The following is a 27,892-nucleotide window of genomic DNA, read 5'->3' as shown; positions in this document are numbered from 1 at the left end:
CTATCTCAGCCATCTGGAGACAAGCATGCTCTGTGTATAGCCCGAGCGTGTCAGCCAAGCTGGGTTTCAAATGTTAGGACCTAGGTCCATTTTTCAGAAGAAATGGAATGAATTAAACTAAGCTCTGAAGGTTTATCTCCTTGGAGAGTTTGTGGCCAGAGGGCATGCTTTATCTTGATGCCCCTCGTTCTGGTCCCTAGCGGCCTGACTATAAGCCCGCTGGACCACAGAAACCCTTTTCTCAATGGCACATGGTGTCTGCATGAGGAAATCAGACTTCCCAATTTAAGTCACAATCCGGTCTATTGGTCTATGGGTCTATCGGCCGGAGTTGGTTAGCAGTGAAGCGCAGAGCAGAATGGTAGTGGAAGGCGCTCAACATCCCTAGGAAGGCTGGTACAGAACACATCACGCGGTGTGTGCTTAAGTTAGGGAGCTTCCCACAGTGGCGAGGGCTGCGCACAGCCCCAGGGGTGAGGCGGGTTTGGTGGGGGTGACCGGGCGGTGGAGTGGCTTCCCCGACGTTCCTCCCTCCCGGCCCTCGCACTCCTCTCTCTCCCCAGGCCGGCACCCCGTGCCCTCCCGCTGCCAGGCCCCCTCCTGTCAGGGAGGACAGTGTGCAATAAGCTCCTCCGCCCGCAGGTGTGTCCGCCCTCTCCCGCGGGAGGAGAGGGCCGAGGTGGCGGGCCGGCCGGGGTGGGGGGTGGGCGGGCGCCGGCGCCACCGGGAGCCGAGGAGCAGCCGAGCCCGGGCCGGGGCGCCAGGTCGGGAGGGGCCTGCGGGCGGAGGGGCGGGGCTGAGGCCGGGCCGGGCCGGGGGCGGAGCCTCGAGCCCCGCCCCTCCCCTCCCCTCCCGCCTGCAGCGGCCCCGGGCGGCCCCGTGGAAACCCAGGCCCTGGTCCCTCGTGTCTCGCCAGGCTTCGTGAGCTTCGACAACCCGGCCAGCGCCCAGACCGCCATCCAGGCCATGAACGGCTTCCAGATAGGCATGAAGAGGCTCAAGGTGCAGCTGAAGCGGCCCAAAGACGCCAATCGCCCGTACTGAGCGCCGGCGGGAGCGTCCCCCGGGGGAGACCAGGACTCGCACAGGTAACCATGGGCGGCGGGGCGTAGGGACGGGAGGTTTGGATGGACCCGTCGCCTTCTCAGGCCTTCCTGGGCCCGGCCCTCACCTGTGCCTTGGACCCGATGCGCCCTGATCAACCTACTCCTGCCTCATGGTCCACATCACAGGCATAGAACTAAGGCCATCCTGGCAGAACCAGACTTGGCTGTCCCCTCCGCCTCCAGGCCAAAAGGGGTAGAAGTGAGGAACCTCTGAGAAAGTGAGCAGAGCCTTGGGCCTGTGCCTTCAGGCTCGCACTGTGGTCCTGTTAGCCAGGGACCCTAGGTGGGCAGATGGCAAGTTCAGGCCCTGCAGTGAGGAAGAGCCTCGGGTTGAGCCTTCTCCCAGTCTCCCTGGCTCTTGCATGCCCAGGTCAGTTGGAAGTGTGCTATTGACTTCCTCTGTGACTCCTTCCCCCACAGCTGCCTTAGCTTAGCCAGGACAGGAGGGGCAGGGCTTTTCAAAGGAACTTTAGCAGGAGAAAACGCAGCTGGAGGGCACACTGCTGAGGAAGGGAGGTACTGTTGGAAGTTTGGGAACCCTACCTCATCTGCCCAGGCTTGAGTCTCTTTGGCCCTGCCTGGCAGCTTGAGGCAGTTAGCCACTCCTTTTTGGGTTAAGTGTTCTCCAGGGCAGAGCAGATTACTGGGAAAATCGAGGGAATGCTCCAGGCCATCAAGTCTACCTCTACTGGTCCCCTGATGCTGCTCACCCCAGTAACCCTCAGTTTAGTCACAGATCAAGGCCACATTGGGCCTCTGCTTGCTCAGGCTGCTCCACCCCACCTCTCCCTCCTTTTATTTAGTAGCACTGTGTCTCAGGCAGTGTGTTGGGCACACAGGGAGAGTTGGAAATAGATTACCTGGTATTGGTAGGTGTGGGAGCAGTAGCTGAACTGAAGATTCCCAGGCCAGCCTGAGTTGATTTTGGAGATGAGTGTCATCCCTCTGGGGTAAGGTCAGGGGCAGCATGTGTAAGGTGCAAGCAGGGGACTAAGGGTGTTGCAGGGAGGGCTGAGAAGTGGGAGCGATCCAGGGGAGAGGAGGGCCATTGCTTGGAGCCTGTAGACTACTGCATGGATGTTGCCCTCCTCTGAAATGGGAAGGGGTGTTGGGAGAGTTGTTCAGGGGAGCTGAGGTAGCCTGCTGTTAGGTTGAAGCTAGGCTGTAAGGGCCGCCACAGAGCTCTGTTGTACTGACCTTAGTATGGGGCAGATCAGGCAGTGTGAACATTTAGATACACTTTGAAGGTAGAGCCGAAGAGGCTTCCTGACACATCAGAAAGTATGGCAGGGAGAAAGGACACTGAGGCGATGCCCACGATTCACCCTAGTGACAGGAGAGCAGAGAGTCCGTGAGAAAGATTGGGTGTGTGAGAGTTAAGGCATGCAAGTGGAAGTTCTGGACCAGGAGTATGGGAGGAATATCCAGGCTCTGGTCTCTCCTCTTACTGCACGCTTCCCTGCAGGGGCATGGACACCAAAAGAAGGCCCTCTGTACCCGCTGGAGCAGGGGTCTTTCCCTCTGTAATCCTGAAAGAGCAAAGCTGACTCTGGCCTCCTCACTCCCCAGCCCCGCCTATCTCTGCCTTATGTGGAGATTCCCGAATGTAGTTCACAGAATCTGAGCGCCATTTTTGAGGTGGGCATTAGACCAGGTCTGGGGGAGTGCACACACAGGTGCCAAGATGCAGCCACCAGACGGATGTGCTCCCAGAGAGGAACAGCTCAGTCAGGAAGCTCCGAGGTACATGCCAGGCTTCTCCTTCCTCACTAAGGAAACCCTGATTTTGTAGGGGACCAGAAGACTTGGAGGAACATGTAGGTCGTTGTGCTAGCAGCTCCTAGCCTACCCTTACGGCCCAAGCGAGGACAATACCTTTAAGTCAGAAATGGCTAGAGGAAGGGTTTCCGGAAGAAGGCAAGTGTGTTGTGTGAGGCATTGAAGTAAGAGGGCTATACGTAGGTCCAGCTGGCACTCAGACTTGGGAGGCCATAGAGATGACCTCCACAGACTTTCGCATACCGGGCCTTGTTCTGACAGTATAGAATTACCGAGCTATGACTCCCTATCAAGGGTGAAGTGTCACAATTCCTACCTCACAGATGAGCACAGTGAGCGAAGGAGCCAGAATTTGAAGTCAGGAAGCAAGGAGCCTAGTTTCCTTTCAGGTGAGGAGAATGGGAGACTACTGCCCTTATCACAGCTCTGTCACCCACAGCATCCTGAGCTTCTTTGGAACCAGCCAGCTGATTACCTCCTCCCTAGGATAGGCCGTCTTAAGCTGTGATAGGACATAGCTCCTATGATCAAGTTACCACTTAGTTTTCATTCAGATTTCATTGCATCTGCAACCCAAGAGTTCAGAAGCTGTGGTAGGAGGGCTCTAAGAGAAGATGGAGTTATTCAAGGCAGCTGAGGGGCTGCCAATGGGAGGAAACAGCACACACCCACACACACGCACACACATTCAAAAGAATGTGGTATATCATAGGTCAGTGGGAGGTGTTGCTAAGTGATGAAGTACAAGCTAGAGCCATTCGTCATTAGAAGAGGGAAGCACGAGTAGAGGCTTGAGAGACCAGGTGAAGCTGGGAGCAGCCAGGCAATGAGGTGGTGACCTGGACTAGGTGGTTACCGTGTAGGAGCAAGGAGGCCTGGAATGTGCAAGCAGGCTTGATGATCCAAGGCCAAGTCAGAGCTACTTTGAGACATATCTGGGGAAGAGAGATTCAGGCAGAGTAGCTGGGTAACATGGCTGGGGTTGCTTCCACAGATTTGAAGCTCCAGTAGGATAGAGTTGAGGTTGGGGACAACAAGGCTCTCCTCTTTTGATGGTCTCCTGTCTCACTGGCTATCTGGGCATCGTGTGTGCCCAACTTGTACAAGGCTAGACTATAGCTCAGGATCTGGGTCATCTATGGCTAGAGTCAAGCTATTTTAGATGGTATATATGGAACAGTCCTGCCTGGTTCAGGTTGGTGGGCCAGAATGTTCCAGACTTATCTCAGCTTGCCTATGTTGGTCAGGACCCTATCCTCCAGTGCTCTGTGCTCTGTGAGGTACTCCTCCTTGGAGAATGGATACACAGAAGACTGTACTTGGTGTCGCTGGCCTCCTATAGCAGAAATGAGGGCTATATGAGGTTCCCTGATGGAGTTTTGAGAAGAGAAGCTGTATGCATTCAGGTCTGAGTTTACATGCCAAGGACAGTGTCTGGCACCAAGGAACAGCTGGACTGGAGCTGGGGAGCCAGGAAGAGCAGAGTGGGAGAGGCGAGTTCTGGCTCTAGAGCCAATGTGTCGTCTCACTGTAGTTGTCAGAGCTGACTCCCCGATGGTAATCTATTCCTTAGTTCCTAGTCCGCTCCTCATGCCAAAAGGACCCTGTAGCCAAACAGCCTATTGGTAAGGAGACATTGAGGGAACTTCTCTAAGGATGTAGTGGGTGGGTGAAAGATCTGATGCTGGGATAGCAAAGAACCCAGTGTAAGCTGACAGACAGGGGGGTTGGGTGGTGCCTCTGGGAAGGCCGAGCTGGAGACTGTGTGGGCTCAGTTGCTTAGACAGCTTATCCACAGTAACATTGGGAGATGCTAGGCTTCCCATCCACCTTTATGGAACCAAGACAGAGACTGGAAGTAGATTGCACAGGGCATGTGGGTTGGAGACCCTGGAGACAAACTTAGATGTGTAGGTCTTGGCACAGGCTTGAATGCTGCAGAGAAACAGGGAGCAAACTCACAGACAACCTCAGGATGGGAGTTGGGGCGGGATAGATACAAGAGAATCCCAGAAGTGAGCATGTGGTACCTACAGAGGAAAGCCATTATTCTTAACCCCGAGGGTTCCTGCTAGGGGGGGGGGGGATGGCGGGAAGGCTGCTGGTGATAGTGTGGAGAAGGCAAGGGGTAGAGGGGGAATGGAGGAGAAGTCCACAGGGCCAAGGAAGGAGCAACAGGGGCAAGGCTAGCACACTGCCTTCTGCAGCCCCAGCCTGCAGCTCTCTGCATGGCCCTTTCTCGGGTCAGAGCTGCAGGCCTCTCTGAGGACTTCCCAGCATAGAAGCAGTCTGGGCTTGGCCAGCTGGTGGGCAAGTCAGAATCTAAAGTAATCAGGACAGAAAACTGGCAGTGCTCAGGCCATTACAGGATGTCAGGGACTTTGATAAAAAATATACTCCAAACCAAAGACACTGGTTTGCCAGAGAAAAGAGGTGAGACGTAGCGGTGCCCCTGCAACCCAGGAACACCCTTTCTGAGGTAGGAAAGGAGGGACAGGTGGGAGGGTGCTGTCCAGGTAGACTCTTCCGTGGTGGCAAAGTAACCCAGGAGACTCACCTTTCCCACCTGCACAGCCCACCAGGGCACAGTGGCTCTCCTGCAGGCCCTCAGGTGGGGAGAGCTCTACATGTGGGGGAGAAAGAACCGAAGGTGTTAATGGAGCTTGCTCCCTGAGATCTGCTTGTTGGCTATGGTGGTGTGAGGGGCTGGTAGGTTTTTTTTCTGGCCCCCCTCACCAAAATGCCTGTACCCCTTCCTCTTCCTAACGCATGATGGGTGCCCTTCGGGGCCTCGTGTGAGGTTCTGCTCCTGTTCATGGTGTGCCATGTGTCTGCATAAATAGTTGTGTGTGTACGTGTGCGTTCTGTGCTCATGTCCTGTGTCTGCTGGCTTCCTCCATCCCTTTGAGTTCCTTTTGGTTCCCTTATGATTTGACTGCTGTTTTCTCATCAGCTTTAGACTGATGCTGTGGTCTGGTGCTATATAAATATTTTTTCCTTTTGATTTTGTTTAAAATTCTTCCTTCCCCCTCTTTACCCTCAAGCCTCCCCTGGTCCCTCCTCCCCCTCTGCTCCCACTTGCCCTACCCCTCCCGCCCCTCCCTACACTCTCTTGTTCCCCTCTCTTTCTCTCTTTCTCTCTCTCTCCATATATAAATATATATATATAAATCTTTTCTTCTTTTGTCATTCAACCAAATTCCAACAACCCAACCAGGGCCAGTCAAATCTACCACAGTCTCGCGCTGAGCTAGGAATAAAGTTCACGTAATCACATGAGAGTGGAGAAAAGTCCCCCATCCGTAAGTTCAAATCAACTCAAAGTTCACAGTGTGACATGATGGCGTCATGTAACAAGGCTAAGAATCGGTTGCATGACACTTGCCGTCAAGTTTCGTGGAGGTGCTGTGATTGGAGCGTTTTCCTTGGATGTCGTACCCGTGGATGATTGGCCAGTCATGATCACACGTGCATTCTCTTGACCCTTGTGCTGCCGCGGTCTCTTTGCTGTGTTCACTTTTGTTTTGTTCTTGGTGCCTGCAGTGGTTTCAGTTTCTGTTGTTTGGTTTTTCTTGTTCAGCATTTTTATTTATTTATTTTTTTTAATGCTTCTCTAGATGTCACATAGAGAAAGAAAAAAAAAAAAACCAAAACAAAAGAACAAAAAAAAAAAAACAATTAGTAAAACTAAAAGACAAATTCCTCAATTATCAGACATGGGATCATTTAACTGTATAAACCATTCTTTTTTTTTCTTAAAAATAAGGAAAACATCTTAAAATATTTCTGCGTGGTTGATTTACTTGCACTTGAAAATATTGTGATTTTATTTTTTTCTAGAAATTTGGGGGCCTTTTTCAATTGACACTTTCCTAGGTTTGGTCTTTTTTTCCAGTTAGTCTATTTTAAATCTCACCTAAAAGGAAATATGAAAACCAAAATATCTACAGTTTAAAAAAAAAGATAAAGAAAAAAATTCTAAGTCAAAAAGTTAGAGTCCAAAGCCAGAGGTCTCTGAGAGAGAGCCTGGTAAAAATTGTAAGGTTTGTATTGTAGCCATTTCTGCTAAATTCATTGTGGGGAGGGGAGGGTGGCTGGGGACATGGGAGGGTATTTTTGGTTGGTCTAGAAGAAACAGTAGCAACAAAGCAAAATGCATCTTTTTATTTACAACTGAAAAAGGGTCCTTGACAAGTGTTTTTTTTTAATTTTATTATTATTTTCTTTGGTGTTGTAATTGTTTAGACTGCTGTGTACGGTTTGCTGTTTGTTGAATCAACAGTGTGAAAACCTGCCAGCATGGATTGATACACGCATGATGTCGTCCCCTCGAGTAGGGGCTTTGCAGTTATAATTTTCTTGATGTAACCAGTCACCCCCATGTATAAGTGGAAGCTGCTTGCTAGAATGGAGATGAGTCTCATTTGTTAATTCACAATGGTTAAACATTCGCCTTCTGATTATAGTCAGATCATGATTTTGTTTTCCTTAAAAAGCAAAACTAAACAAAAAAACCACCATTGGAAACAAAAATCCAAGAACTGCTTCAGTTAATTAAGTTTGATAATTAAATCTATTTTGACCTCTTTTTAGGTTCTCCCATCCAATCCCTGGAAGTTCTGAATTTCCTCTAAATTCCCTGGCATGTATGAGAAAAGTATTATGTATGTGCATATGTGTGTGCAGAGATGCGTACACATATACACATATTCATGTATATACACATATGTGCAGGTGAATACGTCTACACATTATCCAGATATGCATGTGTATACATACACAGCCTCGCAAATAATACTAACCTTGGGGGAGAAGTGGCCAGCTAGAAACTGGGCAAGGATTTGGCAAAAATTGAGAGGCAAGGAACCTCTTCCTAGTTTTTCTCAAGCTGGGGAGGAGTAGGCTGGCCTTCCACATTACTGCTATCTTGTTTGCTAGGCTTCTGTATGCACATGGTATCTGGGATAGGTCCCTAGGGACAAGTTTAATTACAAATTTATATTCCACAGTCCCAAATTCTCCCCTTAGATCTAGCAGTCCCTTAATCCAGAACCCTTCTTCAGGAAGCCGAATCAAGAATTCTTTGCCAATAACTAAACCCCAGCTATAATCATCGCTACTAGATTGCCCAGTGGTTTTTCAGTCTGAATAGAAGAACAAATTACTTTTGGCTGTATCATGATCATGACTAATTCTCATACTGGTCTCTCTTCCTTACCACCTACCATCCCCCAGAAACCCCATCTTCCCCAGAGGCAGGATTCTATTGGTGTTTGGATGCATTCTGTGTTTTCACACTTGGCTTAATCAGCATTGATTTTCTTCATTTTAGGGCAGGATGCTGAACGGGCTACATTAAAAACAAACCTCTTTCTCTCTCTATTTATAAATGAGAACTGTTGGACGACACCTTTGACATATCAGCCAATACCAATCAAGCTGAAGACTCCAGACACTCCGTGTGACTGTTAACACTTCTTCAAGGAAAGTATAGCGTCTATGGAGTGCAGAGGGCACGTGTTTGGGGAAAAATATACATGACATAAAGATGCCGACGACGAAGAAGAAAAATGATGTAAAGCAAGCAAGCAAACAAACAAACAAACAAAAACCCTCGACTTTAAAACGAAATAACGTGAGCCCAGTTGGGGAAGCTGAGGGGCTGGGCACTAGGAGGAGATGCTGCTGCCAACCGATCCTGGGGCTTTTCCAGCCCGTAGGCGCCTGAGGCAGGCAGGGGCAAGTGTACAATGGGGCCTCGTCCCCAGCAGGCGGCTGGGAGGCCGCCACTGAGCATCTCTATTTGTCATTCCTTTAGCTATTTAGGGACCAAAGGACCAAACTTTTTATCGCAGATGTGTAGCTCTGTCAATTAGAGGTGGAATGGAGACCAACCTCCTTCCTGCCTCCTGGCTGTTCTTGAAACAGCTTAGAGCGATTCTATGAAAATGTAATAAAAAAAATAAATAAAAAAAATAAAAAAGAACAAAAAAAAAACAGGAAAAAAAATAATGCTTCAACGCTTTTAAAACAGCAAGATACTAGTTCTTTGATACTTTGAGAGGCGCTTTGATTACCCCGATTGAAGTCTCTGAAACTTTCCTATGGTTTTCTGTATTATATGTCTGGATGGAGCTGTTTAGATAAATTGATTGATGGATATTTGGGGAAAGCAACAAAGATATTAAGTCAGTAACCATAAAGAGAACAGGAGGGGAACCAGGGGACTTCGAAGGCAAGGTAATTGTTGTGAAAAGTCTGTAAATGCTTCTAATTCTTCCCCCTCTTAAAATCATAATAGTTGTACAGAATTTTAAAAGGAAAAGTTTAAAATACCTATATCATAGAAGAAAAAAAATTAGAGGAAAGCAAAAAATAAAAAAAAAGGAAAAAAAAACCTTATAGAAGTTAGCGTTATGCTAAAATCCCAGATGTTGTAGGACTGTACTTCTGTAGAGTTTAGACTGAGCATCGATCCCGTCTCCCTGCGAGTGCTGTCGGACTCGGTCCCCAATGGCCAGGCCGGACTGTCCAGACATGCAGGCTCCGGCCGGAAGCGCCGCTCCGGAAGCGTCCTGCCGCCTCTCGCTTCGCCCTCCTCACCTCTGCTTCACTCGCCTTCTGTGCTTGTTCCGGAGACTTTCCAGGCCAGGGAGAACTGGGAACTTTTCATCTTCAAACAACTAGACAACACACACACACACAAAAACCTTAAACAAGAGAGAGAAAACAAACAATCTTTGAAGAATTTCTGAAACTGTTTACAAGGAATTTTGAAAAACAGGGATGTTTAAATGATGCCGGCTCTGTTTTTCTGTAAATAAATTTGCATATTTTGTAGGACTTTTAATTGTAATGATAGAGAAAAAACAAGGAAAACTATTTAATGAAAGCACGATATTTATCTTTGGTAAATGACTTTAGAGCAGTTAAAGACATTGCTTAAAAAACTCAGAATCAGAAAAACACTGAATTATTTAAGAACACATATATTTTAAAGTATAACATATTTATTATAATTTATTTGCACCCTTGGGAAGACTTGCTTTGCATTCTGCCTCAAGAGCTCATTGATGTCCATCTGGAGGCCAGGGGGGTCTTGGAACTACCATTTTTTTTCCTTTAGAACAACAAAATTCTGGTTGCTCTCAGGCCTCCTACCTTTTCTTTCAGTCTATTTTGTTGTTGTTTTACTTCTTTTTTTTCTTTTTCTTTCTCTTGACTCCTCCTTTTAGGATGTCCAGATGTTGTAAAAAAAAAAAAAAAAAAAACAGCTGCAGTTCAATACAACTGCTCTTTTCACACTGACTCCCTAAAACTCCTTGTAACCTTCTGTAACTATTGGATGACGCTTTCTCCAGCTTAGCCCTAAATAAAGCACAGTTTAAAAAAAAATCCAAAACCCTGCAAGAGTCCTTTTTTTGCTCTGTGCTTCTCAGGTTCTCTTCAGTTATGCTTCAAGGCTTCAAGGTCTGTCCAGGTCCTTTCTCTTTCTAGAACCTGTCATCCAGGTCCTCACTGTGACATCATCACTGTGTGGGAACAATAAAAGCCAGGCCTGTTCACCCTAAGAAAACCACAACTGACATATCTCGGTCTCCATTGCAAATCCACTTTGGTTTGGGCTTCCTGAGGAGAACTGGTCACCAGGCCTAGACATAAATATCACAGCCCCCTTTCCTTTATGAGAAAAGCAAAGGAAGGCTGTCTGACCTGGAGATGGACTAGTGTTGGGTGATGCTATGCCTTAGGGGACGAGACAGTGGAGGGACCAATCCCAGCTTTGCTCCTGAGCCTTCTGCTCTTGGCCCTGCACTCACCAGGACAGTTTGCCTAGAAGGAGAAAACAGGACTCTTGGAGTCCCTGTCCCACAGGAGTGTGTAGGAAGAGGAGCTGGAATCTTGCTCTGGGAAGCCTCTTAGAAGTGCTTTCTGTTGCAGTAAATCCCCAACCCCCTTAAGCCCATGCAAACACGTACAACTCAGTTATATGCATAAGCTCCATGTACAGAGCAGGCAGATTTACCATTGCACTGTTCACCAGCTATGAGATCCCTTGCTACTTGAGGCTTCTCCAGACCCTGTGGTTCTGCTCCATCTTCCTTCTACCTCCATCTTCTTCCTCCTTTGTTCCCTACTTTCCCCCACTTTTCCCTTATTTGACCAGTTAAAAGGGGGAGAAGGTTCACATAAAGTCACCCGAGTGCACCATCTACTCCTCTTCGGGGCAGCCCCACTTGAGGACGCAGAATTAACATCAGAATACAAACAGCACCAGGACAACCCACAACAGCTTCCACCCACACTTAGATATGACATAAGCTCCGAATACCTTTTAGATGCCTTGGGAACAGATGAATAATGTCCTAAATGGGAAAGGACAGGGAACAGGTTTGCTGGAGACCAGTGGCAGGACTCCTGGGTGACATCTTTGATAAAGGAATAGCAGCCATGTGTTTCTCAGGCCCTTTCTGAGAGAAGCCTTCTCCATGTGCTCCCTCCTTCCTCCCTCCCTCCCTCCCTCCCTCCCTCTCTCTCTCTCCCCTGCCTTAGTTCTTTCTCAACATCCAACCCTGAAATCTGGTCTAGGGATGGACCGTATCTAAGAGTTCATCACTGTCTATAGCTAGCAGTAGGGGTGTGTACAGTTTAAAGTGTCTGCAGGAGTGAAGGGGAGCAGGAGGCCACTCATTGTTTTGGAGTATGGCTCACTTCTTCAGTACTGCTTGGCTTCTCCAAAGGGGTGGTGGCCGCAGTGATGATACTAGCTGCAGAGCAATCCTTGGCATCTATGGACCAACCCTCTGCCCATTTTTCCTATTGGTGCCAAGTGCCCAGCCCATGTGTCTTATCCAGGCTCTGCAAGTGTCAGCTAGAGAAAAAGAGTCCTCCATGTATCAGCAAATATGGACAGAGCTTTAAAGCTGTGACCCCACTTTGGGGTAGTTCTGAGAGTAGACTACTGTCCTGAAATTAATCCGTGCACCCGGGTCTTCCCAAAAGGATGTGAACCCAAAGGAAAGCCAGCTCTGCCCATCCTGAAAGCCAGACTTCCTGGAAGAGTTAACTTCCTGTAGCTGCATGACTGGTGTAATACTTTGTGAAGAGTAGGAAGGTATTTTCTAAAAATTCTCTGGGGAACGGAAAGGTTTATAGTTTTTGAGGTTTGCACCATGTTAAATTGTGGTTTCTGTAGGATACTAAGAGCTGAAATACATCATACCAGTTAGAGAAAGCCAATGTCAGCTGACAGTTATTCTCAGGCCTCAGGGTACCTACCACACCGTCTAATCCTTTGTATTACCTCCCACTGTCACCCTGTCTGGGATCCTGGACTGCCCTGTAGTCACAGAGGTGCTCTGGTTTGGGGCTGTGGGTCTCCTTGGAGTGGCCACCGGAGAAGGGCTGAGTTGCTTGTGAGCCTCTTCTGCCTTTTCAACACATGTCCATCACCATTGCCACAGCGTGAACATGCTAGCTGTATAAAATAAACCCTGGGTGGCAAGAGTACACATCAAGCAATTGCTGTGTGCTCTGTATATTGAGCATGGACTACAATCTACCAACATCTCAGGCAGGTACAGAGTCCTTGAAAGCTTGCTCTACATTTCCATTCCATAGTCACAGAGAGCTATGGCTCACTCATTCTCCCTAGCAAAGCCCCTTTGCTCTAGAGAGAGTCGAGATAGTCTAAGTGAAGCCTACACCAATTTCTGGTTTTTAGCTTATAGCCCTCCACTGATATCCCCCACCGCAGCGTGGGCTATCACTTAGTAGAGCCCCCATTTCTAAGAGTCAGTCTATTCATTACTGTAAACCTTTTATGTCTAGCATAAGTCCCCGCAAAGTTAACTGCACCCTCCTTGCATGCACACCCTGTAGTTTCCTCTCCTATCACTTTATGAGTCCGTTCGATCGATGCATGTAGCAGATACAAGGAACTTCATTGGTACATGCTTCCCTTCTCCCCTCATCATGTTTTACACTGCATTGAGGTCTAATAGTTGGTGAGAACTTGGCCAACATGCTCTCTGCATGGCCATCCTGCAGGGTGAGCCTGCCTTCAGGTATGACCCGGAGTCCACCTCCAACATCTTTTCGTGACTGGTCATGCCCAAGGTCTTGCAAAGTCCTTTCAGAAATTGTTCTATGATTGTGACATCTCCACCTCTTCCTCCTTCCCACCCCTTTTGTCCCATTCTTCCTCAGCCTTTCCACATTGAGAACACAGGTACAGTGGGACATAACATGACAGAGCCGCTCTCTGACCAGTGTTGCACCATCTCCATCTCCCAGTGAATGCTAGTAGTGTCTGGGGACAGTTGACAGTTCCTCCACAGATCCTTCTGGTGTAGGGGCTGTAGTGAATCAGCCTGGATCTACAATCTAACTGCCTGCCTGTCTGCCTGGTAAGGTGGATAAAGGGATATGTGGGAATTGCGCTCAGCTCAGCCCCAGGCAACAGACTTGACCATGAATGCCACTTGGCTATTTCCTAGAATAGAATCTCTCCTCAAACACAAATTATTAGCTGCCATTGATATATCACCTTCAATAGACTATTAACTTCTGGCAGTTAGATTTGTCATCACTCCTGAGTCACTCTGCCTGCAAGGACAAATTATAGATTACTGGGGCTTGTTCCAAAGTGGTACATGTTTGAAAATGTCTCTTAAGTAGTGCTAATGACACGCGTGGAGTAAGTTGCATAGCTAACATACCCCTCCCACTGGGTTTTGGGGCTTCGGTTCTTTGCTTTCAACTCCCACCCATCACCATAAGCCACTTACCCTCCTCCCTTCAAATTCTTACCACTCAGACTCCTGCCTCTGGTCCCCAGCACTCCCAGCTGCCGCAGACCTGCCTAAACTAGCTCTCCAGACCCCTCATTTAAGCCCAGATCCTTTCTACTGCTAGCCTTTCTATGAGTCTCTTTAGGGGATTCTGCTAGACCTCACCTCTACTGATAGTGATGGTGTTGCAGCATTCAGAGAGGGTGGGCCTGTGTCTAAGAGCTGAGAGTGTGACAGAGCCTCTTTCTGTGAGGCTTGGGCTATGACCAGGATTTTACTCCCTCCAGTGCCTTCTGAGTCACTTTGAAAAGTTGGCTAATGTTTGTAAGCCTTGATTTCTTTAAATAGGGATAATACCACTCCTATAGTGGGATCCTACCCAAAGCTTGAAATTAACACTATGCCACTTAGATCTAGTTTTGTAAAGCTCAGCCAGCCCCCACCACCCCGGGATACTCCTTATCATGCTGGCTGCACATAAATCTGTCTCTTGCTGCTCTTATCCAGAGTCCCCAGTGAGGTGACGTCTGATGCATCATGCCCCAGCACCCTCTGCTCTTTCCTTACTCCATGAGCATCTCCAAGGCTCCTGTAATCCCTTCTGCTTGTGGTCATCCTCCTGGCTCAGATGGCCTCAAGCTGCAAGCTAATTTGGCAAGAAGAGGGTACAATGAAGTCTTTGAACCTGATTCTAGCTCCTTCTTCCCTCCAGCATCACCAGTTTTCCAGTTTATATTGGCCCTTTAGTTACAGATGCTTGGCGTCTTGGTGGCAGTCACTCAGCCCTGCCCCTGCCAGTCTTACTAAGTAGTTCTGGCTGGCCTTGAACTTGCCTTAACCTTCTAGGATGAAGGCATATGCTACCACCCCATGCTGCAGGTTTTACCTTGTTTCTAGTGGAGACGACAGATCTAGGCAGTGAACTGCCTTGGCAAGGGGACACACGGGGATTTGCTTGAGCACTTTTGCTGTGGAAACTTAAGTCTGAAGCATGAGTGTAGCTGTCATTTATGGAGTGCTTGCTTTGTGCTACATGTTACGGTGAGAGCTGTTTAGTTGGATTCTCATCTCCACAATAAGTCTGATGATAGTGTCACTATTCCTGAGGGGAGAGATGTGGCTAAAAAAAGGTAAGTCCCTTGATAAGGCTGCCTGTGACAAAGGGCTGTTGTTGCACCCCTTGTCTCTCTCTGGCTGTTATGCTTCCTTGATGGCATATTCTTTGCACCCCTTCCCCACTGCACCACGTCTCCCACTGCTCTCTTCTTACTACCCATTGCCTTCAGATCTCTACTTTGCTTGTACAATAGCTATGTCGGTACTGAGTTGGCAGCCACTGTGCTTCTTCCTTCTCATGATGAATTCATACTGTAGCTGGAGCTCTTGAGGGAAGGAAGGGGCACTCCGCATAGCTAGTGTGTGCATAGTTTCTTCTCCCTGGTAGCAGCTGGTGGTGACAGGGACAGAAAGGGCAGTTTGGAAGGAGGGCGGGAATTCCAAAATCTAAGTTAGCTTCCTTTTTAATATTAACAAGAGGAAATTAAAATAGACGTTATATTTACTAGCATTTTATGCATCTACTGGAATGTAAAAGCCTTTTATACTATGCCAGCATTTTTCCAGGATGTTAGACTCAGGGGGGAAACCCTAAGATGATTCTTAAGAATGACTGTAGACTAACTACTTCTTGATTCTCCAGCTAAGGCATGAAAGTGCTTCTTGTCATCAGGAGCTCCACCGTGACTCATTTTTGCCATGACTCTTTGCTACTTCTTCCTGGGAACTATTTCTGGGGGCCATGGATTTTGACATGAGATCAAGGGAGCAGGAACTAGCTGCCATCTTGGTTTTCTGCTCCCTGCTTTCCTCTTGGATATCAGAGAAAGACCTCAACAATGAGGCCACTGTGGGCCATTTTTATCAGTTTAGGCAGAGTGTGTAGCCTTATGAATGAGCATGAGGTTCTGCTTGGCAGGCCCCACAAACTTGCCTTACCACACACAACCCTGCTCAGGGCCTCTGCTTCATTCATCAGACTTGAGCTCTATGGTTCTACTTTTAAATGAACATTCTTGGGACATGGCATTTTTTCCTGAATGTGTTCAGCCATTCAGAGTGCACATACTATTGGGCTAAGAATTAGGGTGGAGAGATTAAACCAGGGAACACACAGCTACTTTCCAAGTACCTTGTTTTAATCTAACCCTGGAGGTCATCCTGTAAGCTGACATTACTTCTCTTGATGGAAAGCAGAACCTTGGACAAGGTAGGTAACTTGCCCCAAATCATCCTGCAAGAAAGCAGTGGGAACCTGGATTATTACACCAGCTGCCCTTCTTCCCTCATTCCTAGACAATCACAAGACAACAGCAGGTGGAACCATGAGGTAGAGAGAAGGCAAGAAGTAGCCTAGACTGGAGAGGAGGTACCTGAGTCAAGTGTCAGAGGATGAGTGGCTGCTGTGTAGACAAAAACCTGGAAGGCATGGAGAACAGAGGACCCCAGACCTGAAGAACTACAAGATACCTAGGGAGGGGTGGGGAATATCCCGAGAAACTCAGGCCCTTGTTCAAAGCAGTGCACTTACCAAGTCATCATAGCACTCTAGTTATTCCCACGCCCCTGACTGAGCTCAAGGACACAGGTAAGTTTGAGTGGACTGTGGAGGTCTCAGAGTATATATAGCTGATGGGGCTGTGTCCTGGTCTTCCTGGCAGCAGATCTCAGTATGTTGGACAGGTCTCCCTATTCAGAGTACTGGTGTAACTCAAGCCTCAGAGGCCTCTTGGCTGGGTTTTCAAACCTGAAATGCACACAGTCTAACTCCAGGCCAAAAGAGTGGAATCAGACTTTCCCAGAGAGGCACAAATCAACCTGTATCTGTTTCTTCCTCTGAAGAGTGTGCAGGCTTCTTGGGTCTCAAGGTTTGTCCCAACTCCAGTGCCCCTAAAGCTGTCAGGTGGTAGAAGGGGCAGGAGTCAGGATCAAGAACAGAGGTGGAGCACTGTGTGAGTACTCCCAGCTTAACTCTTCGTAGATGTGCTCCCAGACAGAGATGCTAATGTAGAATTCTACACCTTTATTAGCTCTGGGCAGAAGACAGCTTGCTGGGCTGGAGACATCCACCCATTCGATCAAGAGCTACTACAGCATTAAATGATGCCTGGCACAGAGCAGGCACCTAGCAGCATTTACTGCCTGTATAAAAAGTGGCAGGGCTGGAGGAGATCTGCCATGCCCTATGCCCTATACGATCTTAGCAAGGTCCCCTGTTTACCTGGCCCCATTCTGAATAGAGACCAGAAGTAATTAAGCCTAGAGGGTTCTGATCTCCCTTGGGGGCTATGGGAGCCTCTGTGGTGATGGTTACTATCCCAGCATTCCACTGGGACCTTGAAGATTGGGTTATGGATACAGATCTTCATACCTCTCCAGATTTCTGACCATTCGAATTCTCCTTGTCCCTGAATTCAGGGTTCATGGCCCATTTGTTTCAGAGGACCTCCTGTTTCCCTCAGAGGAGGACCACTTGACCGGGCTTGCCTGCTGTGTACCTATTTTGCATTGCGGGGGTGGGGGGGTGGGGGGGTTTGCAGCTCTCAGCCCAGTGAACACTTTGAGGAGGAGAAGAAAATCCTCTGCTTTCGGTTTCCTAGCCCTGGGCTGGGGGAGGGTGAGGCAAGGGCCTAAGGTGAAGGAGAGAATTGCACTGGAGGTATGGAAACTTGCTGGATTATGAAATGAGTTAGTTAAAACACAGCATGCAAGGGCTCTCAAAGAATCCTCCTCCACTAAGATAATGTTAAGGAGTTCCTTTATGGTAGAGAAACCTGCCCAACGTCACCTTACCCAGATGATCCAGGCTTCTATCTCCTGGATCATGATCTACAGCCTCCCACTTGATCTCCTGAGAGCACAGCACCACTTTAAACAAACAAACTAAAAAATGCGTAACCTGAATCAAACCAGCAGGAAACATCAAGGAGCCCCCATTCTACTAAATCCTCTAAAGAAACATGACAACTAAACAATTCATGATTCTGAGCTAAAAATGTCCCCCAGAATGTGTCCATGGGTTTAGTTTTGTAAGGAATATCAGTGCAGCAACTGACAAGGATCGAATGAGGTCTGTGCTCTATATTAGATGAGGGTACACTGTCTTCAGGTCACTTCCTGATTTTGGTCACCATGTTTGATAATAAGCTGCCCTTGTTTTTAGGAAGGACATGCAGAACTATTGAAAAACAGAGGGTAGTGGGTCTTCAGTTTGCCCTCGAGTATTTTCAAAAATTAAGTAATGGTATGGTTGTTTATATGTCTGTGAAAAACTGAGTGACCAAGCAAATGAGCAACAGTGAACTCTAAAGACTGTTGGTTAAGGCTATACAGGAGTTCCTTAATTTCTACTGCCTTTCTGTATTCTAAGCTCAACATAAAAGTTGGGTGGTTCCTATTTAATCTTCACACATTAAGCCCACACTGTACTGCTTATGGATACCAGGCCATTAAAAATAAAGATAAACATTGAAAAAAATAGTCAACAACAACTATGGTCAGTGTGAGCGACAGCTGTCCATTGCCCATGCTACCTTCCCTGGAGCAGCCCATATCCAGAGAGAAGGCAGTATCACCAGTGATTCTCTCTCTCTCTCTCTCTCTCTCTCTCTCTCTCTCTCTCTCTGTTACTCAATACACACTGCTGACCTTTTATTGAGGCAGTATCTCTCAGTGGCTAGAAACTTGTCAAATAGGATAATCTGGGTTAATCTGGGTGTTTAGCCTTTGTTTCTGTCTCTCCAATGCTGGAATTCTAAGTGTGCACAGTAACACCTAGTATAATACCTAGCAGGTTTTGGACATGGCCTTGGGGATTAAACTCTGGTCTTCCTGCTTATAAAATAAGAAACTTTACTAAGCTACCTCCTCAGATCTAGTTATTCTGATCTAAATAGAGGAGTTATGAAAGGATTGTGTGTGTGTGTGTGTGTGTGTGTGTGTATGTGTATGTGTGTGTGTGTGAGAGAGACAGAGACAGAGACACGAGAGAGAGACAGAGACACAGATACACACACACAGAGAGACAGACAGAGAGACAGAGAGAGAAGAGAGACAAAGAGAGACAGAGACAGAGAGACAGAGACAGAGAGACAGAGAGAGAGAGACAGAGACAGAGAGATAGAGATAGAGAGACAGACACAGACACACACACACACACACACACACACACACACAGAGTGTGGGGCACACAGTGGGAAGCTTGCTGCCATCTGCTAGAGTTCAGATAAATTGCCTGATGTGCATCCCAGAAGGTACGTGAGCAGCCTCGGGCAAGGGCAGGTGTGAATATGTACATTGTTTATGCTATGTAGGCTGAAACACTCAATTTGGACTGGTGAAGGGATTTGTACAACACCACACAGATAGGGACTGAGGCTAGGCTGCTAATGAAGCACTAGGGAGTAGTGCTCTATTTTTTTTTTTTTAAGATTTGTTTATTTACTGTATGTGAGTACACTGTCACTATCTTCAGACACACCAGAAGAGGCCATCAGATCCCATTACAGACGGTTGTGAGCCACCATGTAGTTGCTGGGAATTGAACTCAGGACCTACGGAAGAGCAGTCAGTGCTCTTAACTGCTGAACCATCTCTCCAGCCTGAGCAGTACTCTATTAAAGAGAGTTAGAACCTCACAAGTCTCTTTCCATCACCTTGCTTAGCATGTAAGGCTGTCTGCGAGCTTGCTCACTACCTCGGTATTTCTTCTCGTGCTATGATAAAATACTCTGATAAAACAACTTGAGGAAAAGGAGTTTATTTCAGCTTACAGTCCAAGGCAGAGAAGTCAGAAGCCTGACGCAGCTGGGAAGTAGAGAGACAGATATGCACAGGTGCCCAGTTCCTATTATATACTCCAGTATCCCTGCCAGGGAATGGTGCCACCCATAATGGATGAGTCTTTCTGAAAGTATTAGTATCCAGCATTCTCAGCTGCTAACCTAACTGGATGCTTCTTTAAGGTATGCCTGGAGGGCTGTCTCCAAGATGATTCTTGATGCAGCCAAGTTGTTAACACGACATCATTTACCTTAGATCTCCAGCATCCACGTCTTTAAACGCCCCACGCCTTTGCCTAGGATAGGACTGCCATTCAGAGTTCTATCTAAAATGACCTCAGAGAAACAGCACTGCATTTCAGACTGACCACTGCTCTGTATGCTGCTGAGGATCTAGAGTGATACACTTTCCCAGGACAGTCAAAGTACTTCAGCGTTCACTCAAGACTGAGATTCCTGAATTTTTCTCAAATTCCTTGAGAATTTGAGGAAGGCATGAATCCAGTGGAAGAAGGTTCTAGAAAGATGGCTACTAGCCTTTTGCTTTGGACAAGAATCTGTCACCATGGGGTGATGTGTGTTTCTTTTCTACCCTAGCCTCACTCTGATGTCTGACCCTGGACAGAACAAGAAGCAAGGTCACTGGCACCTCTGATCCCACTCTATGCCTAGTGGCCCCTCCCATGCTCAGGGGGGAAGCTGTGGGGCAGCCATGTCAGGCAGACCCTCCCTGGCATGGCTGCTCCTTCCACCCCGACCAGAGTTCTGTCTGCTGCTGCAGCTTCACGTGGGTCTGGTCTTCTCAGACTCTGCATCACTCCACTTTTCCACCCTGACACAGGAAATCTCCTGCTGCCATTCTCCAGCGTGAAGTCAGCTGTCATTCTGAGAGGACATGCATAATGGCATATTAAAGAAATCATGGGTCTCTTCATTCATTCTCAGAAAAACTATCACACTCTAAGAAAGTCTGAATAGCATGAATTTATTATGATGATTTAACATTTCTAGCACTTGAGTTAAAAACGCCCCTCCATAAATAACTGTCCATGGAAAATACAGAAAATTCATACAGTTTATCATTTTCCAATGCTACATAAATCCAACAAGTTAAAATCTCTCAGAGGAGGTTTGAAAACTAAGGGCTCACCCCATTTCCCTGGGATACAGCATGGTCTCCCTCATCTCAGCAGCCTCCTGGCCACCTTAGGACCTAGAGCTGGAAAGAGTGTGGAGGAGAGTGTGGGGCAGCATCTGGGGAAGAGAAAGAGGGAGCTTCTGGGTGGGAGTCACTGTGGGCAATGTTTGTGCTAGTGCTTGCTTGGCATGAGCCAATCAGGTGTCAGACCACAGAGGGCAGAGGGGTGTCAGCTCTGGAATGAAACTGTTCTGGTCAACCAGCTCTGTACTGTTCTAACACTGACTCTGCTCCCTGCCTTTGGGTCTGTTGGTTGCCCCATGTTCTAAGGAGATGGGTCTCAGTGCCCCCCAACTGTCAGCTTCACATTCTTGGGAACTTTGACCTTCTCATTCTAGCTTTTCTCTGGTCTAGGCTTTTAGGGCTAGGTCAGCAGATAAGGCCTAAAACTGCAGGTAGAATTATCATTATCTGAAGGTATCAATAACTCACCTGCATGTCTGTATGTTACAAATGGTGAACTTGGCTTCTCCGACATAGCATATGTTAGTCTGGACACCTGGAACTCTAACAAGAAAGGCAAACAGTACCCAGTACAATGTGGCATGACGAGGAGGGCCACCACAGAGGCTTGGACTTGCCGCATGGCCAGCCTTTGACACAGCAACATGATGACATGATTTATTATATACAATGTTCATGTTTGAGAGCTGCACAATCAAGTCACACACACAAAAGTGAAAAACAAAAATAACCACACTACTCAAAATGTCTTACGTTTACAATTTTGTGTTGGGCCACATTCACAGCTATCCTTGACCATACGTCACAGCTTATGGCTTATGGGTTGGACATATCTGCACATCTTACTGGAGTCAACAGTACACAGTGCCAGGAACATAAGGAAAATTTCACAAAGTGGTAAAAACTTAGTCTTAAGTTATTCACCCAGAAGGACCTGGGAAGAGAAGTGTGCCATTGGGATGTGTCTAACAGTGGTGAGCTGCAATGGGGAGCAAAGAAGAGGGTAATGGAGGCGGCTGATGCAGCAAAGGGACATGGGGCTGGAGACAGAGAGCCCTGATGTGCCTCTCTAGGGCCTGTGCCCCTTGACCTGTAAGCCCTGGGGAGTTCTTTGTATTTCCAAGTATGAGAGTTAGAAATCTTAAATTTGGAAGAAAAACATTAAACACTGCAGATAAGGCACTGAGGAAGGAGCAGTGGAAGGGTCCCAGAGCCCACCATCTCCATTTCTCTCTTCTGGTCCTCTTCTCCTTTATGAGAGAACTGCATGCAATAAGGAATTGTACCAAGGCTGCAAAGGGATGTAGGCCTGTTTCCTTTAATCCCTTCTTCCCACTGCTCTCCTCTCCTTACCAATCCATGTGTCTGATAAATAATAACTGGACTGTAGAAAATGGTCTTGATGGTTTTGATATTTACTCAAAATAGGAAAGAGAAGTAAAGAAAAGAACAATGACTCCCCTTCCCCCCATCTTCACCTCTGGGTTTGAATTGCTCCTTACTATCTGGTGACCTTGGTGAATCTTGTTAAACTAAATTTTTATCATTGAGTGCAGTTTTGCTTGGAGGAAACATCTAGGAGCTGGCCAAGCAAGTCCCAACCAACCACCGAAGAGAGCATTATCCAGGGAGGCACATGGCTCCTACTTTCTTCCCATTCTTCTGTGGGATGGGCCACAATATACTATTTGGTTAATAACAAAGTCACTAGGATATATATATATATATATATATATATATATATATATATATATATATCCGTGTGTGTGTGTGTGTGTGTGTATGTATGTATGTATATGCATGAGAAGAAGGTAACGCATGGCAGATCTGTGAAGTATAAAAAGTGTACTGACTGAAAACCCCCCTTTTTTCTCTTCCAAACTTCCCATGCTGGTGAAGAAGCAATTAAATTCTATTCACTGGCATGTCACTGCACAAAAGCTTTCATTTTTAGGCCGTTTACAACTCTTCTACCTGTAAATAAGCTTCTTAAGGAGATCAGATTCTCTTTCTTTTCCTTCTGGAGATATACAGGAGTAGTAAGACTACTGATGCTCAGAACGGTGACTATGGTTATAGCAGGTGTAAAGAAATAGGTATAGTTAAGCTGTCTTTGACACAAGATAGAGAAAAGATGTTTCTGGAAACCCAACTGAGAATATGGCTATTTCTGCCCCTCCAAAGGCATATCCTAAAGGTGTTTTGAAGTAGAACAAGTCTGTTCTAGTTACTCTCAGGCTGAATTTGAAAAGAAAATTGGAATTTTCAATGAACTTTAAATTTCCAAAGGGTAATTAGTCTTGCCCTTGCAGCTGCTTCAGAGGAAGAGTATGAGCTTGGGAGGGAGCCTGAGTAGAACCAACAGCACTGAGCTCAGCCTGAGGAGAAAAGATCTAGATCTGGGCCAAGAAGGGTAATCAGCAGAGCGTTCTCAGACTCTGCATCCACGGTGCTCAGAGGAGGATACTCGTCCTATGGTGTGAGGTGGGGCAGAAGGAACCTGCCAGCCTGCAGCCACTCGACACCACTCTTCCTCTAGTGCTATCTTCCTCAGACACAACCACAGGTAAAGTTTACAACACTGAAGTCGACAAGAAACACCCATCATGGAACACTGGAGAGGTGGCTGCCTGGACACTGGTAAATTTCCCCAGGCGGCCATGCCCTCATGTGGTCTAATGCCACTGTCTGGTTGCAAACTTCCCTCTAAGTCATTCAGCCTTTTGGTTTAAGGGGTGGCAATGACTCGGTTGACCACTATGACCCACAAGTATTGGTCCCATGTAAGATGATATTAGAGTCACCAACTTCAACGTCGGAATGAAGCGCCACACTTAGCATTGGTGAGGAGAGAAGAGCCTTTCTGAAGTGGCTACTTTCATATTTAAGGGGTCTGTCAATGGGAACGTTTTCCATCTGTAAAGAGTCAACTTTTTGCAGTAGTAAATTGAAAACACTCTTAAAATGACACTAGACATTCATGGGTTTTACTATGCAGGCAGTATCCACAATTTCTAATTTCTGTTTGGTATAGAAAAGATCCTACCTCTAAGTGACCCCCTTTAGTCTGTTTCTGCTAACTGGTCTGACAAAAACCACCCTGATTTATAAGAATGCTTTCTATATTCAATACTATAAAAGGATGCCAGCAAGAGGTCTCCACGAAAGGAGAGACACGGCTTCTTTTCAGTTTAACATCCTACATCAATATGGAAAGAAACTCAAATATTTCCTGTGGAAATTCTGTAGCATGTGCTTCAGAGTCATATGAAAAATATGTCTTCCAGAATCTGATTCTCCTCCAGGTCCTCAGGGCTCTTATGTGTCCCCACTTTCTTCCAGGTAGATGTCTTAGGGGTAGGTCGGAGAGCACTCCATGTCCCTGCTGCTCTGGAGGAATGGGGCTGACATTTAGGAGCAGAATTTGGGCTCAGAGACTGAACCAAGTCCAACAGAGATGTCTCATACCTGTAAGGCAGCCAGAGAGGACAGGATTAGAACACGAGGACACTAGGACCCAAAGCCCCTCAGAGGTACCCAGGGCAAGAGCTTGACCACAGAGCCCACCACAGGGAATATTTAGGGAGAAAAGCCCAAGAAAGGGTTTGAGCACAAGGCTCCTGTTACTGTCGGAAAGCTTTATTCTTCCGCTGACCCCAGCCATCCTTTCCAACTTTCTAACTGCACAGAGACTGTAAAATAGGAAGAACAGTTTTGATGATAGTAATATCACAAATACCCAACCACATTGAGGTAGACAGTGGCTTCATTATCTGCAGTGCACAAGCTTCTCTGTAGCAGAACAGACAGGCTGAAGAATTCTTATGTTCTTTATAGCTCAGATATTACATAGCACATCTCCTTGATAGGAATAGACCATACCTCTAAGAAGAGAAACACTCATAATGGTTGCCTACTGAAAAAATGGGTCTTTGACATATTTGGACTAATCTTTTGATTTTATAAGTGAGGAAACTGAGGTCCATAAAGATGAGCCAAGGGTTTGAACCAAGGCCCCTTTGACTTTCTAGAGTAATATCTTCAGTTTTTTCTATCCAGATTAATATACAATAGTGGTGACATATCTTTAATCCTAGCAATGGGGGAAGGAGGACACAAAGGCAGGTAAGTTTGAGGCCAGTCTGGTCGACACGGTGAGTTCCAGGCCAGCCTATTCTACATAGTGACAGCATATTAAAAAATTATTAATAAGGCAAAGATGGCAAAAGAGAAAGACTGGCACCTCAACTACGTATTAGTTTGTTGTAACTAGGCTAGCCATTAGTAGTTGTAACTTTTTCTTCAATCAATTAATCTAATTTATGAATTTACATTAATCTAATGTGCGGATACCCACTTTCATGGATCTGCTGTTAACCAAAATACAAATTAATTCCTGTCTTAGTTTGGGTTTGTGAAGAGACATCATGACCAAGGCAACTCTTATAAAGGAAATAATTTAATAAGAGCTGGCTTACAGCTTCAGAAGCTTAGTCCATTGCCACTATGGTAGGAAGCATGGCAGCATTCAGGCAGATATAATGATGGAGAAAGACCTCAGAGTTCTACATCCTGATCTGTAGACTTCAAAAGGGGACTGTCACACTGGGCATGACTTGAGCATATATAAGATCTCAAAGCCTGCTCCAACAGTGATATTCTTCATCTAACAAGTCCATACCTATTCCAATAAGGCCACACCTCCTAATAGTGCCACCCCCTATTGGCCATGCATTCAAACATGAGCCTATAGGGGCCACATGTATTCAAACCACTATACTTCCTATGTGATATCATATTAAGTACCAGAAAAGAACAGTGTCACTATCAGCCCACATTATATGAATGTGGTTCAGTATGGTGAAATAATATGGTAGAGACTATAAAGTTGGTTAGCTTGGCCTATGGCTGTTTGGTAGCTGAATAATATTAAAGATCCCTTACCCAGATTTACAAAATATCACCCCTTGAAACATATTGGTTTGTCTGTGTTTCAGCTATAGACATGAATTCCTTTGCTTCTGAATGGCAGAGAGCCAGTGCTACAGACTTGTCTAGGTACATAGCTGACTTTACGAGCTTCATTATAGCAGAGTTTTGAGCAGAAAGCTTGCTTGGTCTGCTCTGCCAGACCCATCTCGATCTGTGCTGGTATGGAACTAATTCTATTCCTATAAAGCTAGATATAGCTAGAGCCTTACTTTCCATTTGCTTGCTCCTGATCTAACAAGATGCAGGCACAAAACTTCAGAGAGGACACAGCCTACGCTGATTTGACTTGGCTCCACACTGTCAATTTTAGAGCCAGTCTGACAGGATGTGCTGGAATAATGTAAAGACAAATTATTTCTGGGTTCATTCCATAGGCTGCTCTGGATGAGCAGCCCCTCCCCACAGACTGCCCCAATAAGAAACCTCTCTCCCTTGGTTGCCCATGAAGAAAAGCACTATTTCAAGGATGCCCTGATGAAAAGCATCTCTTCCATTCATTGCCCCAAACAAGAAAAACCTCTCTACAGGCTGTTAAGATGAATTACCATGATGACAGAGATTGCCTTCCCCTTTCTGATGCTTTGCAATTCAATTAAAATTCTCTTACTTTCATTTATATTACCAATCCTGCCAGGATTTAATCCTTAACTGCCATCTCTTAGGTGATTTCTCTATTCTTATGGTTAGCCAAAGGCAGGTAAACAACAATGGTCTTAAGTTCCAGATTCATACAGCCAACTCATAACTGATACTTTTATTCGGATGTGCAATAAGAATTTCAAAATATCCAAAATAGAACTTGACACTTTTTCTATAAACCTACTTCTTTCCATCAATCTAGTTGCATAGACTAAAAATAAATAAATAAACAAGCAAACAAATAAATAAAATAAAAATAAAATTTGCTATCCTTTCTAGGCCAGAGAGATGGCCCAGCTGTTAGGAGACATACTGCTCTTACAGTAGACTTGAATTCAGTTCCAGGCACCATGTGGAGCAGCTCACAACCCCCTGTGATTCCAACTCCAGAGGAACCCAGTGCTTTAGGCCTCCGCAGGCACCTTCATTTATCTGCATATCTCCACATGCATAAACACATATACATTAAAAATAATAGAAATAAATCTTAGAAAACCTGTTATCCCTGATCCTTATCCGAGCCTGCATGAGTTGTGTCTCGATTTAAGAGGGTCTTCCACATCTTTCTGGCTCTCTCTGTCCATGGTTGTTTTTATTTAAGTATCAGCTCCTCAAAGCTTGTCTTCCAAAACAATTATCATATCTTAAACATTTTGTTTTACATTTTATTTTACTTAAGTTACTCAATGAAATATGATGTATATGAGTTACTATATTACCTTTATATGTATACACATATTTTCTGTCTCCTTCAATAATATGTGATGCACTGTCATTGGAAAATAACACCACAGGCCACTTTACATGTACATACTTCTTTCCCTTACAGTTTTGGGTTGAATTTATTAAGAACCACTACAGACCTTTAGCAAATACTAATCTCAAAACTATTCAATGTTCTATAATAGTTATCAAAGGAAAATCAAATGTCAGTTCTGAATTTATACAAAAATTATGACAAACCAAGCAAACAAACAAGTGAAAATCAAAAAAACATTAGCATTGCTAAGCCTCTGAACTGTCACAGGCCAGGGTTATTTATCCTTTACTTCTGAGAAAAATTCATAGAATTGATGATGCTAAAATCTGTGAAAACAAAGGAAATTCACCACTAGCACTGTAGATTCAATAACACACAGAAAACAAATGTTTCCCCTTACAGTAGCTGCTTCTCAACAGCACAATGAGTAACCATGAATTAAATGCCTTGCATTTTCACAAGATCTGTAAATTTCTGTTCTTCAACATAAATACTATCAGTTGTAGCTCATCAGACTACACTACAGGTTGTACTGAATTAGTGTTATCTCAACTGTTTTGAAAATTTTCTTGTCTCTGGCTGTTCCACACAAGTTATCTACAGAGCTGACCAGCCTTTAGTCATTGTCACTGTCTCCAACTCTAACAACAGTCATGCCATAAAGGCTAAAAGAAAAGCATCATAAATAATTTGTCTCTCTGACCACTGATGCTCCTGCTGGAGCCAGACAGTCACTCAACATGGGAACCATGACTGAGGGAGTGAGGAGGATTATATGAAAGGCAGAAAGAGACAGATATGGGAGGGCTGCTGGTCAATACCAT

At 46.0% G+C, this 27,892-nt stretch overlaps 2 protein-coding genes across 51 annotated transcripts in view; one reads left to right on the top strand and one right to left on the bottom strand.

Annotated features, from left to right (window-relative positions):
* The window catches only part of Celf4 (CUGBP, Elav-like family member 4), a 278,464-nt gene extending 268,184 nt beyond the window's left edge, over positions 1-10,280 (top strand). For 17 of the 39 annotated variants that reach the window (XM_063277405.1, XM_063277411.1, XM_063277404.1 and 14 more), the window contains 2 exons: positions 917-1,088; positions 6,103-6,188. In XM_063277405.1, the coding sequence (XP_063133475.1) occupies positions 917-1,044 (128 nt within the window). In that variant the 3' untranslated portion in view covers positions 1,045-1,088; positions 6,103-6,188. 39 annotated transcript variants of the gene reach the window in all.
* The window catches only part of Kiaa1328 (KIAA1328 homolog), a 299,019-nt gene continuing 281,251 nt past the window's right edge, over positions 10,125-27,892 (bottom strand). For 11 of the 12 annotated variants that reach the window (XM_017601012.3, XM_003751756.6, XM_017601011.3 and 8 more), the window contains one exon: positions 10,125-24,145. In XM_017601012.3, coding sequence (XP_017456501.1) covers positions 23,941-24,145 — 205 coding nt within the window. In that variant the 3' untranslated portion in view covers positions 10,125-23,940. The remainder of the gene's footprint in view (positions 24,146-27,892) is intronic. The other variant, NM_001134607.1, reaches the window with a different exon arrangement.

The sequence above is a fragment of the Rattus norvegicus genome, chromosome 18, assembly GCF_036323735.1.
Source record: "Rattus norvegicus strain BN/NHsdMcwi chromosome 18, GRCr8, whole genome shotgun sequence".
NCBI classification, from domain to species: Eukaryota; Metazoa; Chordata; class Mammalia; order Rodentia; family Muridae; genus Rattus; species Rattus norvegicus.
The sequence above is the reverse complement of the archived record's forward strand: the minus strand, read 5'-3'. Positions and strand labels throughout refer to the sequence as shown.